This window comes from Abrus precatorius, unplaced genomic scaffold (genome assembly GCF_003935025.1).
Source record: "Abrus precatorius isolate BTA unplaced genomic scaffold, Abrus_2018 Scaffold9, whole genome shotgun sequence".
NCBI lineage: Eukaryota > Viridiplantae > Streptophyta > Magnoliopsida > Fabales > Fabaceae > Abrus > Abrus precatorius.
In genome coordinates this window covers 32,235,606-32,251,321 of record NW_020874439.1, presented here as the reverse complement: position 1 = coordinate 32,251,321, position 15,716 = coordinate 32,235,606, and the positions used below count along the sequence as shown (strand labels likewise).

Sequence of the window (15,716 nt, the reverse complement as noted above, 5' to 3'; positions counted from 1 at the left end):
GGTAATTAAAATATTTTTTTTCTAAACAACAACTAGGTATATGCTAACGAACTCTTATTAAATACAATAATTTTTAATAAAATTTTATTATTTTTAATTTTTAAATTATATTTTAAATATTTATTAAAAATGTTAGATTAAAATGTAAGTTATTGTATATTTAATAATGAATTTTATTTTTTTATAAATATTTCAACGAAATAAAAATAAGGAAAAGAAGAAGAAATAACTTTATTTGAATTTATAAAGAGGATGGATAAAGAGGTGTTAGCAAAAAATATATAATAAAATAGTATTTTGGTCGATGAATAAAATTAATACCAAAAAAAAAAATATTACGTTGAAAATGAAAAGCCCAGTCCAAAAGATGATTAACAAATAAATAAGAAAACAGTGGTGGGCTAAAAGCCCAATCCATAATCTCTCTCTCTCTTTCTCTGACTCTCTCTTTATCCACCGAGTTTATCGTGTGATTGTGGCACTGAGAGACGGCAATGGCGTCCGTTGCGGTTATGGCTACGAGCAGTGACAGCAAACTGTCTATGGCTTCCTTGCTCTCTGCTTTGCCTTCTCATTCTTCTTCTCCAATTTCCTCTTCATTGCACTTTCCTTCATTCAAATCTTCATCATCTTCTTCAATGAAACTCCGAATTTCGAGAACCAAACTCAAATCCCTTCTTACCCCTTTCACTGGACTTGTCCCTCTTAACTCTCTCTTCCTCTCCTCTGCTTCTTCTTCTTCAGGTAACTATGATAACAATTCCTGTACATTGAAAATCTATCACCATTTCGATGTAACATTCTAATTTTTAGTTAATTGTTGTTCATTTATATCATTCCAGAACCTTAGGGCCTGCTATATAGAAAGTGTTTTCTATTTTTTTGTTTTTACTAATAAATATAATTATTATTTCTTTCTCCTATGTTTCAAATATTGGTATGGGAAAATAATTTCTTCACAAGCTTTTAAAATTGAAAATAAAGTAAAAATAATGTGGCATTTTTATAGTTTCTGTGTGTGTGAAAATAGGAAGTATATTTTAAACCAATTACTCTTTAGGATGCATTTGGATATCCAATTTAATTAAGCATTTGTTAGTAAACTTGTTTTAAACGATAGTTTATACAATAAATTTAACCATGGAATTTTTTAGACTAAGATAAAAACAACTTATTGAGCTTAAGAGCTATGAATCATTTTCATAAAGTATCTACAAATCATTCCAGAAGAGCCCTTAATCTGATAGGCCCTATCAATAACTTAGTATTGTTCTTGTTACAACATTGCTGTTGAGGTTGTTGGGTGTGAATGAAATTTGCTTCCTAATTGCGTACCCTTTGAAATTTGGTAGTCCTCTTGTAATATAGAGTAACTTCAATTATGCTTCCCATTGCCATTGACTTCACTTCTGGATTTTATCTTCTTGTTGCAGAATATACTGGCTATGATCACTCTCTTACCATTATTGACAATGGTGGTCGAGTCTATGCCATGAGGCATGGGAGGAGGGTGCCAAAACTCAACCGGCCACCCGATCAGCGCCGCGCACTCATTCGAGGCCTTACAACTCAGCTTCTTAAATATGGCCGCATCAAGACCACCAGAGCAAGGGCCAGTGCAATTAGGAAGTATGTTGATAAAATGATCACTTTGGCAAAGGATGGGTCTCTTCATAAAAGGAGACAAGCCCTTGGGTTCATCTATGAGAAGCAAATTGTTCATGCTTTATTTGCAGAGGTTCAAGAACGTTATGGTGAAAGAAATGGGGGTTATACAAGAATTATAAGAACCCTACCGAGGCGGGGTGATAATGCTCCCATGGCTTACATTGAACTTGTGTAACCATTGCTTTTATTTGGGTGCAATTGTTAGCAATCTCACTGCAATGTTGAGCGTGGGTATGCATCAATGGTAACGATTGATTCTACAGTTTTCCTCCTATTAAGTTGTATTTGATTATTTGTATTATGCCTATTTGACTAGTTCTTGGTCTGCATCTCTTTCTGTACTCATGGACAAACAACCATCTTTGATCTTAAGATATTATCTGTAGAAGGTTATAGATCACTTATTTTTTAAGATTACAGATGCTTTGACTATTAAGTGCGTTTGTATTTGTATTATGCCTTTTTTTATTAGTTCTCTGTTTGCATCGCCTGTACTTATGAGCAAACAATCATCTTTGATATCAAGTGATCATCTGCATAAGGTTATATATTCACTCATTGTTTTGAATTACAGATATTTTAAGCATGTTTTTGACTAATTCTTAGTTTGTATCTCCTTTTGTACTCTGAACAAACCAACCATCTTTGATTTTAAGTGATCCTGTGCAAAAGGCCATATTGTACTTACTTTATATATATAATAGCAATTTGTGCAAAAACGAGTACAATAGTAATACGCTGTTTGATTTAAAGAAAGGAAGGGTAAGTATACATTGTTTGGCTCATGAGGAGAGAGGAGGAGGAAAAATGAAATAATTAACTAATAAATTTCAGATAAGACATGAGTAACACATGAACGCATGACACCTTTCGCATCTGGCAAGGCAAACCATTACTCTATTAGGCTTAGCTTCTGTGTAAATAAGGCATAACTGAAGTAGCAGGGTGCTTACAATCTTGCATGACCCGATCAAAGACAAGCATACTCAAGAGTTACTATTAACAATTTGATTACCATTCTATTGTATGCACACGCAGCCCAATTTGAAATAGATTATTTTTAGTTGGTATTTTATTTGGCTCGTCTACTACTTTGTTTAGTTCTTCAAAAACAAAATTTGAAACTTATGTAGTGTGTTTGAGTGTTTCTGAACTTGTTTTAAATTTTGAAATGAAGTGATTAGTATTTGGAAATAAAAAAAAATAGCTTTAAAGCAATTTGGTAAAAACTAGTATTGAATTCTGAATTTTTCTTTTTTTCTTTTTCATCTGACTCCTTCAAAGTTCAAAAGTCACAATTGTTTTGATTATTTTAAGTCAAGTTAGGTCCCATTTAAGGGGTGAATTTCTCTTAATCCCCATCTCCATTCTCAAAACTAAAACTTTTAACACTTTACTTATAGGGAATTAGACTTCTCATCACTCTGACCAGCAAGGCAAGTGTTCATAAGAAGAGGGGGGGAGGAAGAAACAAAAATAAAAAACGAATATGAAGAGTTAAAAAAACTAATAGAGAACAAAGAAGTTGATTCATTTTAATTTGTTAAAATCAAATGTTTCTTTTTTCTTTTGTAAACTATATTATATGCCTAATTGTTTTATTACATAAAATTTAGGTGAGTTTAGTTTTGAGAGTTAACAAAAGTCAAAACATACTCAAAAGATTTTCATTTCGACAATAAAATTTGCACTCATATTCTCATAGAAGAATCAAATATTTACTGATTAAAACAATCTTTGTTGACATTATACACCTAAGTTGTTTCATGTTTATATTCATCATTTACGAGTTACAATATTTTTATATTAAATTAAAATTAATAACCTCGCAAATTTTATTTGTCGTGCTTATCACAATTGAATTTAAAATTAATTTAAAATAATGTACATTTTTTTACTTATGAAAAAATTATAATTTTTAAATTTATTTTAATAATTTGTATGATCAATATTATAACATGAACTCATATTACAATTAAACTATTTATCTAGACATATCCTTATTTAACAAGTACTGTCCTAATACATTTCGATTTAAGTTATTTAGGAAATTGCCAACGTGGAAATAAAGTCATTAAGAGGAGAATAAAGTTAAGAAATTTTAAATAGTTTGCAGGATATTTAAAATTTAATTTTCTGACTGTCATTAAAAAAATTCCAATGATATAAACTCTATTAAGTAAATAAATTTTAGTTAAAATAGTTTTATTCCTTATAGATAAATTAACCTTGTTAAGATTTTAATAAAGTCTAATCCAAGGCCCAATCCAATATAGGAGAGAGAAGAGTGTTTGGACTAAGTTTGAAAGGTTCTACTCTCTAAGCTGTCTTGACAATTTTAGAGTGGAGCTTTTGAGTTAATTGAGATTTGCATATATTTTTTTAACTTTTTTTTAGTTTGGGGTTGTAATTTCAATTTTTATTGAACTTTTTGTAACTTTTAAGTTTTTATAATGTCGTATCTGAGCTCTAATATTATATTAGAATTTTAGTATAAGATCGATCCAATATTGGAGAAAGAAAAATGTTTTGACTTAAACTTGAAATATTCACTTCTCAACAATACCTTAGTTCTCTCAATTAAATAATGATTAGTTTATTGTTACCCTACCCACTTAAAATTTAATATTTCAACAAACTTTTAAATTTTGAACTATAGCATGTGTTGTTTTAATTTTTTTAATTAAACACATTTAGTTGCTATCATTATCATAGTCTCGTTAAGTTCTCTTGCATTAAATACATTTCCAATTCAGTATTATGGGACAGGTTAGTATTTAATGGAATTTTTTTATGATAAGAATAAATTTCAACTCATTGTTATGAGCATATTTAACGGACTTATTTGACAATAGCAGGGATTATAAAATTTACTTTTAAAAAAACAGCAAAATTTAAATTTACAAAAGGCTAAAACTGTAATTTATTAAAGTTATAGAACATACTTTAGCAACCAATTTGCAATACGATAAGGCGTTTATACGTCACAGATTGTTTTAATTTATCATGTACCAAAACAATATTGATTGGAATATAACGATGGTACAATTTTTTACTAACAAATTATTATACTATCACATATCATTAATTTTTATGATACTTATTTGAAAATTTATTTTTATAATAATTTTTAATTAATAATAACGTAAAAAATTATGCTGACAATATATTAAAATTAAATTAAAAATTTTGATTGAATTTGTTATTTTAGTAACATAAATTACATATACACTAAGGTAATTAAATATTGGGAAAGTAACTAAGAAGGCACGTAACATAGGTAGATTTTAGATAACTAGATAAGGTTGTCGTTGATATCTCCCAACTTGTCCCATTGTCCATGCGCCATTTGCTGTCTTCCCTTCTTCTCCCAAGTCCCATACACAAACACACACACTCTTTCTATCTTCTCCCAATTTAGTAACACACAAATTTTGTGGGTGAAGAAGAAGATCAAGATGCTGGGTATGGCCACTCTAACTTTGGGTTCATCAACTACAGTGGTGGCTCAGAGCCATGCTCAACAACATGCCACCACTCTTGTCTCTGCCAGTGGAAGCAGAAGGCACAGTGTTTCTAATAGGAATTGCTCTTTGCCTGTGAATTTGGTGCTACCCACCAACCAAAATTGCAACTTTTTCTCTTCCTTCAAGGAACCAACACATGCACGACCCTTTAGCACAGCTGTTGCATCTGTTGATTCTGACCAGCTCAATTCTTCTGATCCTCCCACTAAGGTTTCTTCCTCCCTTTTACACCAACCCCACATTGGAATTTGTGTTCAATTTCAGTTTTTTGTAATGCAATTTTGGTGTTCTTGCTAATATTTTCTCTGTTGAGTGATATTATCCTTCTTTCTGAAAATTTGGTTTTTGACCGTGTTAAGATAATAAAGTCCCGCTTTGATGGGTCATCAACAAATCAAACGTTATATAAGCTAAAAAATCCGAGCTCAGTGATATAATGTGATCCATGTAGCTGATCTTACTTAGTGAGATAAACAAAAAGTTGTTGTTGTTGTGAGTGATGTTATCCTTATCCTAAGAGAAAACGGTTGATGATGTAATATTTGAGTTGGGTTTTGGTGGTAGTTAATTTATTCATGTTTTGTTCAACTTTGTAGGATGAAGCCAACAAGTATTATTTTCTTGTTGCAAATGCAAAATTTATGCTGGATGAGGAGGAGCATTTCAAGGAACTCTTATTTGAACGGCTTCGCCTCTATGGAGAGCGTAATAAAGAACAGGATTTCTGGCTTGTCATTGAGCCTAAGTTCTTGGATAAGTTCCCTGACATTACCAAGAGATTGAAGAGACCTGCTGTTGCTCTTGTGTCTACCAATGGTCCTTGGATCACGTAAGAATGACAATTCTTAATCTTTCAGTGGTTGATTCTGCAATTGGTTTTAAGTAGTGTACTTGACAATCTGATGCTTCATTGATACTTGGATTGGATGTCATAAACTGCAAAAGGAGTGAAATTCTTTCAACTTATCTGCTTTACAAATTGTGTATGTGTGCGTGTGAATTCATACATAAGCCAATCTGTAGAACATCTAGACAAAACCCTGTCTACCTATGGCTAACTACCTAGGCCAAGCCCTTGTGGCTAAAATAGATGTCTTTTTATATGCTTGTGACATGGGGGTTCTCACTTCTCAAGCAAGAATTGATCATTTGCTACTTTTTTTGTTTGGCAATGTTGGAGTTGTCAATTATTAACTGTGGTAAAAGGGTTATTGTATATTTTTTTCCTACTACTTTTAGTGTCTGCGCCCTGCTGATAGGAGGTCCAGCCTTTCAAATGATATAATATGAAACAATTATGTTAGACAGAAGTAGTGTATGATCAACAAAATTGCTACAATCAAAGTTGTAAACATAGCTTCAAAATACCCGCTTTTGTTGTTTCAGCCACCTTGTGATTGTCCTTGTGTATTTTGGACTTTTGGCAGATTCATGAAGTTACGACTGGACCGAGTTCTAGCAGAAAGTTTTGAAGCTGAGAGCCTAGAAGAAGCATTAGCTTTCAATCCTACTGATTTGGAGTTTGAGAAGCCTGAAATATGGGTGGCACCCTATCCTAAATATGAATTTGGATGGTGGGAACCCTTCTTGCCCCCTGTCCAGAAAGAGGTGAAGTCGTAAGATATTATCTATCCACTCCGTTCCAGTAATGGGTATTCGTAAATCTTTTTCTCCAATGGTTTTTGTTCATGTATAACTGGATGGTAGTTGAAGTTGGCTAAATTTGCATTCATTTTTGTAATTTTTGGAAGGTAGTATAATTATTTAAATTTGAGGTGTTGTCCTTAGGATCTAAGTTCTAGGAATTGCATTTATGTCTCTCAAATGAGTTAGGTATAGATTTTATTGTGCGATTGACATTCTCTGTTGCTAGAAATATATGTGAAGGCCTGAAATTTACTGTTCATCAAATGAACTTACCTCAAATGTACTCGCTTACTTTACATTGCATTGACATTAAAGGCTTCCTTAAAACAGTCAAAGCCTTGTCCTATCTCCCCAGTCAATGCCTGAAACTCTGAACCTGATGTCTAAGGACTTGGTTGATTTAACTACCAATGATTTTGGAGCTTGTCCTCCACATTACAGACACACTTTGTTGTCCATATTCTGCATTCTAGCATTCTTTTTGATGACCACAGGTTTGGCTATCATAGGTCTTGGAAACTGTTGAGGCCTTGCGTGGCATGCAGGTTTCTTTATGGGGTTGGACATCCTCATTTTAAATGTTTTGAGTCTGAGAAACTGTTGGTTTGGTGGGGGCGTGGAAGGCCTAATGAAAACTTTTGTAACAAATGCTTTTTGGCATTACCTTTGCCTAGAGAGATCCACCTATATCCAACTTCCAATTGCTAATTTGCTCAATCCTCCAGTTATTGTATCTGATTTTCACAGCTTAATTATGTCTCCTCATGTGTAACTGCACACACCGAATTGGGAAGTGGTTAAATGCATCCCATAATGACTAAACAGACTGTACCTCTTACCGTAGAAAACAGGTTTACATGAGAGGCTTCTCATTGTTCCTCTCTTCACTGGGCTGTTTTGTAAGCCTTGTTTTAGCTGAAGGTAGTTTTATTTGGGATGTTCCTATTAATCTTGTCCTACAAGATCCATTTTGATACAAAGAATACTGAACAAGAAAGCCAACTAAAGTACAGGGCTACTGGATTCATGCTGAGATGTGCAAATAAGTTTTATATGGACTTCCACAGATCCACAAGTAAATCACTCTTTTTATATTGTACATCTAGACTTACCTTTTTCCTGATGTGGATGCCCTTTTATTACAGAAAGAAAAATGATCAGATATATGCTGCAAATTTCGTTTGTATAATGAAGTTATGCTTTAAAGAAAAAAGGACCACTAAGTTCCTTTGTAGTTCGTCGAAGTGGAACATGTTTCCTCCATTTCTTGAAGGTTGTAAAATCAGTCTCTTAATTCATCCCTTTCATGAGTCTGTACCGTGCAACTATGATCTGCATCAGTTACCGTATACTTCTAGCCATTGCTAGTCTCCGTCCCCAACCATAGACTAGATTCTGATGATGGATCAGGCTTCTTTCTGCTAACAAATATGGTTTGCTTGTTATGACACACGCCAAAATTTAACCTCTGCGCCCTGTATGACAATAAAATTATCATTATTTTTCCTTTCAAATAGTATTTCGTGTGCTAATCAAATACGAAAAAATATCTCAAACCTCAATGTATAAAATCCTTTGGTACATATGATGGTATCGGTAGATGATATCATTATTGGTGAAACAAACTAAATGGTTAAACGACTACAGAGACAGGTTGTAAATAACTTCTAGAAAGCTTTTGTTTTCCATTTTTGTTACTTTTCTAGTTTTTATATATTAATCAAAATCTGAAATCCAGGACTGTACTGTTTCTAATGAATTTTCAATTAAACCAAACGTGAGGGAAGCGAAGAACGCTAAATTGGACCTATTTCTGCAAGCAAGAGGCGAAGGACAAGTATGTCAAAAACCAATATAATATGATAATGCATACAGTTAAAGAAAGGGGATGTTACATCAATAACCAAAAGCGATCAAATATGGAAAATGATTCTTGCAAACTAATTTTCGTGCATCATTTTTACAATGGTTAACACCTCACAAATTTTTTATTAGTATGTGGTTAAGAGGATGAAATCCATTACTAATAATCAATAGCAGCAGTATCATGAAGTATTGCGTTACCTATATAATACATGTTAACTACAAGCCTTAATATAGAAATAAGCATAAGCTAAAGCACCATGAAGTATTGCATTACCTCTATTGCAGAATGCAGTCTTGAAAGTGTTGCGATTTGCCGAAAAACTTTTTCATCAACGATGCATATAGACTTTTCAATTCAATCAATGTCTTCTCAACAATGATCTCAACAACATCCCCATGCTTTTCATATACTGCTGGCACAGTCAGCAATACAACAAACACTACACCATCAGAGCAAATGAAGAAGCAAATTAGAACTAACTTGCACTTCAGCAGCACCACTGGTGTAATTGGATTAGTGTTAAATCTACCTGAACGTAGATCTATTCCTACACTGTAAGTTATAGTTTTCACATTAAAATGTGGTTTAATGTGATTTTAGTGAGCTTTCAAACACACTAATAATGTGTTTGATTTCGAGTTCACGTATATTCAACATTTCAACATTATTAGTTGTAACTTTTGGATATGGATTCACATATACAAGTATCATTGCATGTGTGGAATGCCACTGCTACGATAGATAGCTGCATAAATATTATACTTTGTGGCTGACCTATGTAGAATAGAGTTGTAGCACTGAACCAAATGCCAAGAACTGAGACAGATCCCAAAGTAACTGTAACCTGCAGATTACTTTCTTGTCAAAGAAAACCAAATGACACTGACAAGATGAGTAAGCAAAGCTTAGGAGGAGCTGAAGGGTACCAATATAAATTTCTTCAAATGTCGTCCAGAAGCTAGGACTCCAAATATAATGAGTAGTTGGTTAAGTTCACGTGTTATTGAAATAGCAGTATCAACAAACGACCCTTCTGGTAAGATGAATGCTGATAATTCAGGTGGTGGTAATCTGAATTAATAAGAAAATAGCATCATTACTTGTTGTAAAACAATAATCCAACAAGCTTTGCGGACAAACACATTGAATGAATGAAAAGAAAAAAATAGATAAGGAAAAAAAATCTAGTACATATTCCATTTCATGTCACTCATTTGGTGAGCTTGACATAAGCATGATTTGCCATATAATGTTCAATCCGGTTGGGGGAAGTGGCTTGTTATGATTCCTTTATTTACTATTTCAAAATATTCAATTAATGTCAAATTGAACCTTACAAAAGTAACGACATAAACAAGAAGGAAACGAGTAAACTAACTCATTGCTACATGCAGCAAATTTGGAAGAAATGCAAAACTATTGGGACTCAATTTGGTCTTTTGTAAAGCAAGTAGTGGTTTCATTACTGAAATTTGATTTGTGTATGGCAAAGATGAATCAGGCCAAGTGAGAGGAAAACATGACGAAATTATCTAATTTCAAATCATTATTATTTCTATCATAGAATGAATAAGTGTACTGGATGCAGTGTTAACTCTAGAATTTCGGATAGTACTTTTAAGTTCCAGACTCGAGTTATGTCATTCAAAGATTGTTATTTCATATTTGAATGTGAATATAATATGATGCAGTGTTGCAAATGACTGTACACTCTTCTATAAAACTAAATAAATAAATTGCACGACACGTAGATTTAGTTGCTGCAGCAATGATATTAAACATAAATAAATATTTGTTTTCAAATAGCAAATCATTAGCTGCTGAGAGTTTCAAATATTTAATTATCTTAACATAGAACGAAAAAGAAAAATAATTAACAACTGATTAATAGAGTGCATTAAACTCACATTTTGATGAATGATGTTAAGTGGGTCCAGAGGAACAGCATTGCCAATAGGAGTATGAGAGAGTCACAAATGAAACTAAGCAGCGTGTAATCCAATCTCTTAAAAAGAAACCATATGAAAGTTACACCAACAAGAATGCTTGCTGAGGTTTTCTTGTTCTTCCAAAGTATAATATCAGCACCTAAGAAGAAAGAAACCAATTTTACCATAAATTTCTATGCAAAACAATACTGCACTATCTAATTCACACCCTCAAACTAGGTTCATATTTTCATTGTAATTTGCAGGATGAATGAAACTTGCAAAACATGTCATGTATGAAGCCATAAAGGAATGGAAAATAAGCAGAAGATCATACTTTTTCCAGAACCTAAGGCAACGTGAAGAGGCCTTTTCTGGCCAAACAAGCGGCTCTTGGCGGCAGAGAAAACAAAGTATTGCTCAAACTCATAGTCAAATTCTGAGTCATCATCATAAAGTTCTTTGTTTATGAGAAAATCAGAGTCTGCTACATCCATGAATTCTGTTGTTTGAGACATTATTTATCCTCCTTCTATATATGTTAGATCTTTTTTCTAAGTTGTTATGTAGTAAAACATAAACCTGTGAACAATAACATTCCCAATGAGAAACAATGTCATGCATTAAAAAATTAATGTTATTTGTCAATTGTTGCATGAACAAACAATGAACGACAAATTTAATGGTCACAATTGCACAACAATTGTGTGTGCATGAATAAAAATTTTAGCATGAAGGTTAGATATTAATTTGCATATATGCACACACTATATATAATCATTTTTTAAGTTTAAAAGATGAAATATGCAGTTTCTTACAATTATGGATCAATCGGTGGAGATTTTATCCTTTTAGAGCTTTCTTTTCTTCAAGACTCCATGGATTCGTTTTAGGAATCTCTGCTTTCTACCTTTGCAATCAGCTACGAATCTCAGGGAGCCATTTTAGAACCCGTCAACATGTGCATGAAAGCAAACATTACTTAAAATAACAAAATTTTTCTACGTTGCACAAATATGGTAAAGAATATCAGCCATGATATATATAATATGTAAATATAATAATTTTTAAAAAATTAGATACATGTAACAACAAAAATATATATTTTATATAGCTGATATTTATATTGATTTGTCATCATTATTGTCTGGTACAAATTTTTAACTTCTTGAAAAAGTTTACTATAACGACATAATTATAATCAATTTTAATAAAAAATTATATTCAAATTATAATAATTCTTTTATTATTAAAGAAAATTTGTATATTAAGAGATTTAAAGCTAATATAATCAAATATTGATGTTGAGGTAGGAATTAAGAAAATAGTTTTTTTATCTTTAAAGTAGGATATCTTTTGGTGTCTTTTTTATCTTTTGATGTTGTGTTAAAATTATATTGAGACCTGATTCAAGTCTTGAATTATAAGAGTGAGGTGAGCTGGCATTCTTTGTAGGACTTATTTGAGTTGTTACTTTATCTAAAATGCTTAAGCTATATTAACAAACTCGGATCTCTTTTACTACACTCATTTGAATCAATGATTTCTTCGTTTTCTAAAACATCCATAATGTATATTAATTCTATTAGTCATAAAGCATTTAGATTCATTAATCCTTTTAATAATTATGATTAATGTTTATTGTTTAAAATCAGGTGGGATTATGTATTTGAAGGACATTATTCGTAGTCAAATTTCATACGAATTAATGTAAAATCTACTCAAAAGTTGAAATTAAATATAGGCAATTATGGAAAATTACGGTTCTGCCCATTGGTTAATCTAGTGGCTTGTGTGTTGCTTTACCCTAAACCTTCCCAAATTTCCACGCTTTTGGTATTATTATTTCAATCGGAAGACAACATTTTTGGCTTGAAATGACGTATGGTTACTCATAAACTCATGGCAAAATTCTGTTGTTACTATTAGAATAGCTGTATATGGCATAGGGTTTTATAGTCAATCTAATTACTGTTAAATATCCTTTCTGTTAGTCAAACCGGTTTGTTTTCTCATTTAGAAATGTCACACTACGAATCTATTGGAAAATGAGTTTGTCTAAGCTACCCAAAAGGGTAAACAACCTCATCCTAAGTGGATTAATGAGATTTTGTCTCTGAAAAATTAAATAAATAATTTATACCATTTTTAATATAATATCTTTACTTCAATGGTCTACATAAGATGCAGTTGTTTATTTAAGGGTAACTTAGACATGCAAAATTTTTGTTGAAATGGAATTTCATGAACACCATGTTGGAGGGCATTTTTGTGTTTTGACAAAATTAAACCTTGAGAATGTGTCACTCATGATTTAAGGCAGATATAATTATTTACATGGAACTTGAATTTTCCTGTATCTTTCTACCGTCCTTTCTTTTCTGCAGTTGTGTAGATATGTACTTCATTGTTGACGGTTGGAAAATCAAAGATGATAAGTAGCAATGTAGCAACATCAAGCTTCCTCACTGGTTGTTAGTCCCGCAATTTCTTTTAGTGGCTTCCACATAAACTTTCTCCTGATCATTTTATAAACATGAGAATGTTATCAAACTACAATAAGCAAAGAAATATAAATTATAAAGATGGATATGTAGGTAGCAATTGGTGTGTATAGAATGGATGTAATATCATATTATGCTTCATTCCCTTGGTTTTGGTCTTTCCAATAGAAATCAAATGCAGCATTTTTTTTTACCCCATGTTATATTTTTAAAATGTATCAAAACATACAATAGAACTCATGCTATGTTTCATCCCATTCTAACAAGTCTAGCAAACTCTCCCTACAAGTTAGGCAAATTCAAGAAACAGGCAACAACAAATAAATAAATTATATAATCTATAAAAAAAATAAAAATACTAACAACAATAAGAAAAGGTTCAGAAAAGTTAGGCTTCATACCAGTTTCCACATTCAGCAATGACCCTCACATTAGGCCTAAGTGAAGGCAGCAAAGCAAGGAATTGCAGTTCTGCCTTAGAGAGAACCTGTGGAAGCCAAAACAACATTTACACCACTACTAGTAAATTTTAATGGGAAATCATAGGTACCCTTTTTTACACAAGGTATTTTATTGAAATACAATCATACAAAAATGTTATAATCCTCACACCTTAGCTTCAATTATCCACACCACCAGCCCTTTGGCATCTGGTGGCAATGCTGCTAATCTGTAATCAACTTCTGGTGGAAAATACCACCTTGCTATTGGCTGCTTGCCAACATGAGGCTGAAATTCATGATAAAATCCTAGGGTAAATTAAACACGAGCAACAACCATCAAGAACGACCAACAAAAGTAGCTACAAGAGTCTTTTAAGCAAATAACAACTATATTCATACACAATATTTTTGACACTTCCCTCACCTTATTTTTCTCTATCTCTTTCTTCCTATCATGGGGTTGTCCAAATTATCTTACGAGATTTTGTCTATATAAAGTTGAATAAAAAGTTAATACAATTTCTTATATAATATTTTAACTTTGTTAATCCACCTAGAATAAGGTTATTTATCTCACAAGGGAACTTAGACAAAATCTCACATATTATATTATCTATCACATTCTTCACTTTCTCTCTCTTCCTTTTTCTTCCCATCTTTCACTTCTTTCCACCTCATACACCCCAAAATCGGACATTATACTTTAAGCTAAAAAAGAAACTCACAGGGCAAACAGGGTGAATCTTGGTGAGGGTGGTTTCAGGATCACCAAGGCCACGAGCTGAAAGGTCAAGGAAATAGTAACCTTGGCGTTTGAGACGTGACAAATAGCGACCTTCATAGCCTCCTTCATGGGGAGAGTATATTGCAAGTGCTTTGTGTTCTTCAACATCTGAAAGCCAACGTCCAATGTCAAATTTCACCAAGTCTCCACCTATGAAATCTCCTAAGCCAATGCACCTTACTACGCCTACCCTTTTGGTTGTGTTATTGCTACCAGGTTTTACTCTCCAACCCTTCATCACCCCAGCATGGTTATGATGTTTAGCCATGAAACTGTTCCTTATTGGTTGCTGCTGAACAGTAAAGAATGTTGGTCCTCCATAACTCAAAAAGCTAGCAGTGTATGCCATTTTTTTTATGATTAATTTTTTGGTCACAAAAATGTGAGAGCTTATTAGAGAATGAGGACCATGGTTTTTTCAATGAGTTTGAAGATGGAAAATATTAGTTAGTAGTAGAAATTGGTGGAAAATTAAGTTGTGGATGTATGAAGTGAGTTTGTATGGTGGAGAAATGAGATAAAGTGATCAGTGAGAAGGAATTTGTCTTCACTTATAACTTTTAATTAGATGTGATACTATGTGGCGGGTATTGACTATTTTTTTCCCACATTTTTTTTATATTATTCATAATTACATATTTATTTTTGCGTGTATATATATAATATTTTGGTTTTTTTATGATCAGTAGAAATGTCAACCGATGAAAAATAAAATATGAGCCTTTATAATTTTGGCCCAACTAAATTTAATGGCAGCCCAAATATTCTAGCCCAACTGCACAAATACAAATCCCCCATTACATATAAATACCCAATGTGATGGAGTGTACTTTTTTTTTGTTTAGATGGATGAAAGTAAGTATAACAGTTAGTCACAAACTTTTTTATAAATGAGGAAATGCAAATAGGACAAATTTTAAGTATAATACTGAATTATTGGTGTTGTTATTTAATTAAAATTAAAATTTTATTTTAATAATCTCTTTGCAAATAATGCATTATAATGTTCACGACTTTCTACGAAATATCATGCAAGTTGATGCAACCTTATGAATACTTTTTTATAAATGTTGTTAATTAGTGTAGTATTAATTCAACATTTAATAAATGTTTTTTATTAAAAAAAATATGTTATGATATAATTGAAAATAAAAAATTATAATATTATATTTTTTAAATGTTTAACTAAAATTTTTAAAATAATTTGCCTTATGTATAATCATGGTACAAGTTGTTGGTTGAGTGTTCTTTGCTAACAAACACTTTTTTGTAGTTTCTTTTGAAAAAATTAAATTCTAAAAATAATTAATATATTTAAGATTTTTTTATAGAAAAAAAAAAGTAGTGT

At 32.0% G+C, this 15,716-nt stretch overlaps 4 protein-coding genes across 5 annotated transcripts; 2 read left to right on the top strand and 2 right to left on the bottom strand.

Annotated features, from left to right (window-relative positions):
• Positions 1 to 393: 393 nt before the first annotated feature.
• Positions 394 to 2,266, top strand: LOC113850018 (50S ribosomal protein L17, chloroplastic). 2 transcript variants are annotated; one of them, XM_027480323.1, is made up of 2 exons: positions 394 to 744; positions 1,434 to 2,266. In XM_027480323.1, the coding sequence occupies exons 1-2, from the start codon at positions 495 to 497 to the stop codon at positions 1,841 to 1,843; spliced, it is 660 nt and encodes a 219-aa protein (XP_027336124.1). In that variant the 5' UTR covers positions 394 to 494; the 3' UTR covers positions 1,844 to 2,266. The 2 variants fall into 2 exon arrangements, with proteins under 2 accessions (XP_027336124.1, XP_027336122.1); XM_027480321.1 differs by having other exon boundaries at positions 400 to 742; positions 1,429 to 2,227.
• A 2,671-nt stretch (positions 2,267 to 4,937) lies between these two features.
• LOC113849706 lies at positions 4,938 to 11,230 on the top strand. The gene is made up of 3 exons (XM_027479799.1): positions 4,938 to 5,405; positions 5,792 to 6,024; positions 6,623 to 11,230. Exons 1-3 carry the CDS (start codon positions 5,127 to 5,129, stop codon positions 6,813 to 6,815), a joined length of 705 nt encoding a protein of 234 aa, XP_027335600.1. The 5' UTR covers positions 4,938 to 5,126; the 3' UTR covers positions 6,816 to 11,230.
• LOC113849705 (reticulon-like protein B5) lies at positions 8,197 to 11,175 on the bottom strand. Its single transcript, XM_027479797.1, has 6 exons — positions 10,975 to 11,175; positions 10,617 to 10,797; positions 9,636 to 9,780; positions 9,484 to 9,553; positions 8,983 to 9,148; positions 8,197 to 8,317 (listed from the first exon to the last, which is right to left on the bottom strand). The coding sequence occupies exons 1-5, from the start codon at positions 11,153 to 11,155 to the stop codon at positions 8,985 to 8,987; spliced, it is 741 nt and encodes a 246-aa protein (XP_027335598.1). The 5' UTR covers positions 11,156 to 11,175; the 3' UTR covers positions 8,197 to 8,317; positions 8,983 to 8,984.
• A 1,587-nt stretch (positions 11,231 to 12,817) lies between the features above and the next one.
• LOC113850195 (NAD(P)H-quinone oxidoreductase subunit N, chloroplastic) lies at positions 12,818 to 14,856 on the bottom strand. Its single transcript, XM_027480611.1, has 4 exons — positions 14,310 to 14,856; positions 13,754 to 13,870; positions 13,543 to 13,628; positions 12,818 to 13,156 (listed from the first exon to the last, which is right to left on the bottom strand). The coding sequence occupies exons 1-4, from the start codon at positions 14,715 to 14,717 to the stop codon at positions 13,093 to 13,095; spliced, it is 675 nt and encodes a 224-aa protein (XP_027336412.1). The 5' UTR covers positions 14,718 to 14,856; the 3' UTR covers positions 12,818 to 13,092.
• Positions 14,857 to 15,716: the final 860 nt, after the last annotated feature.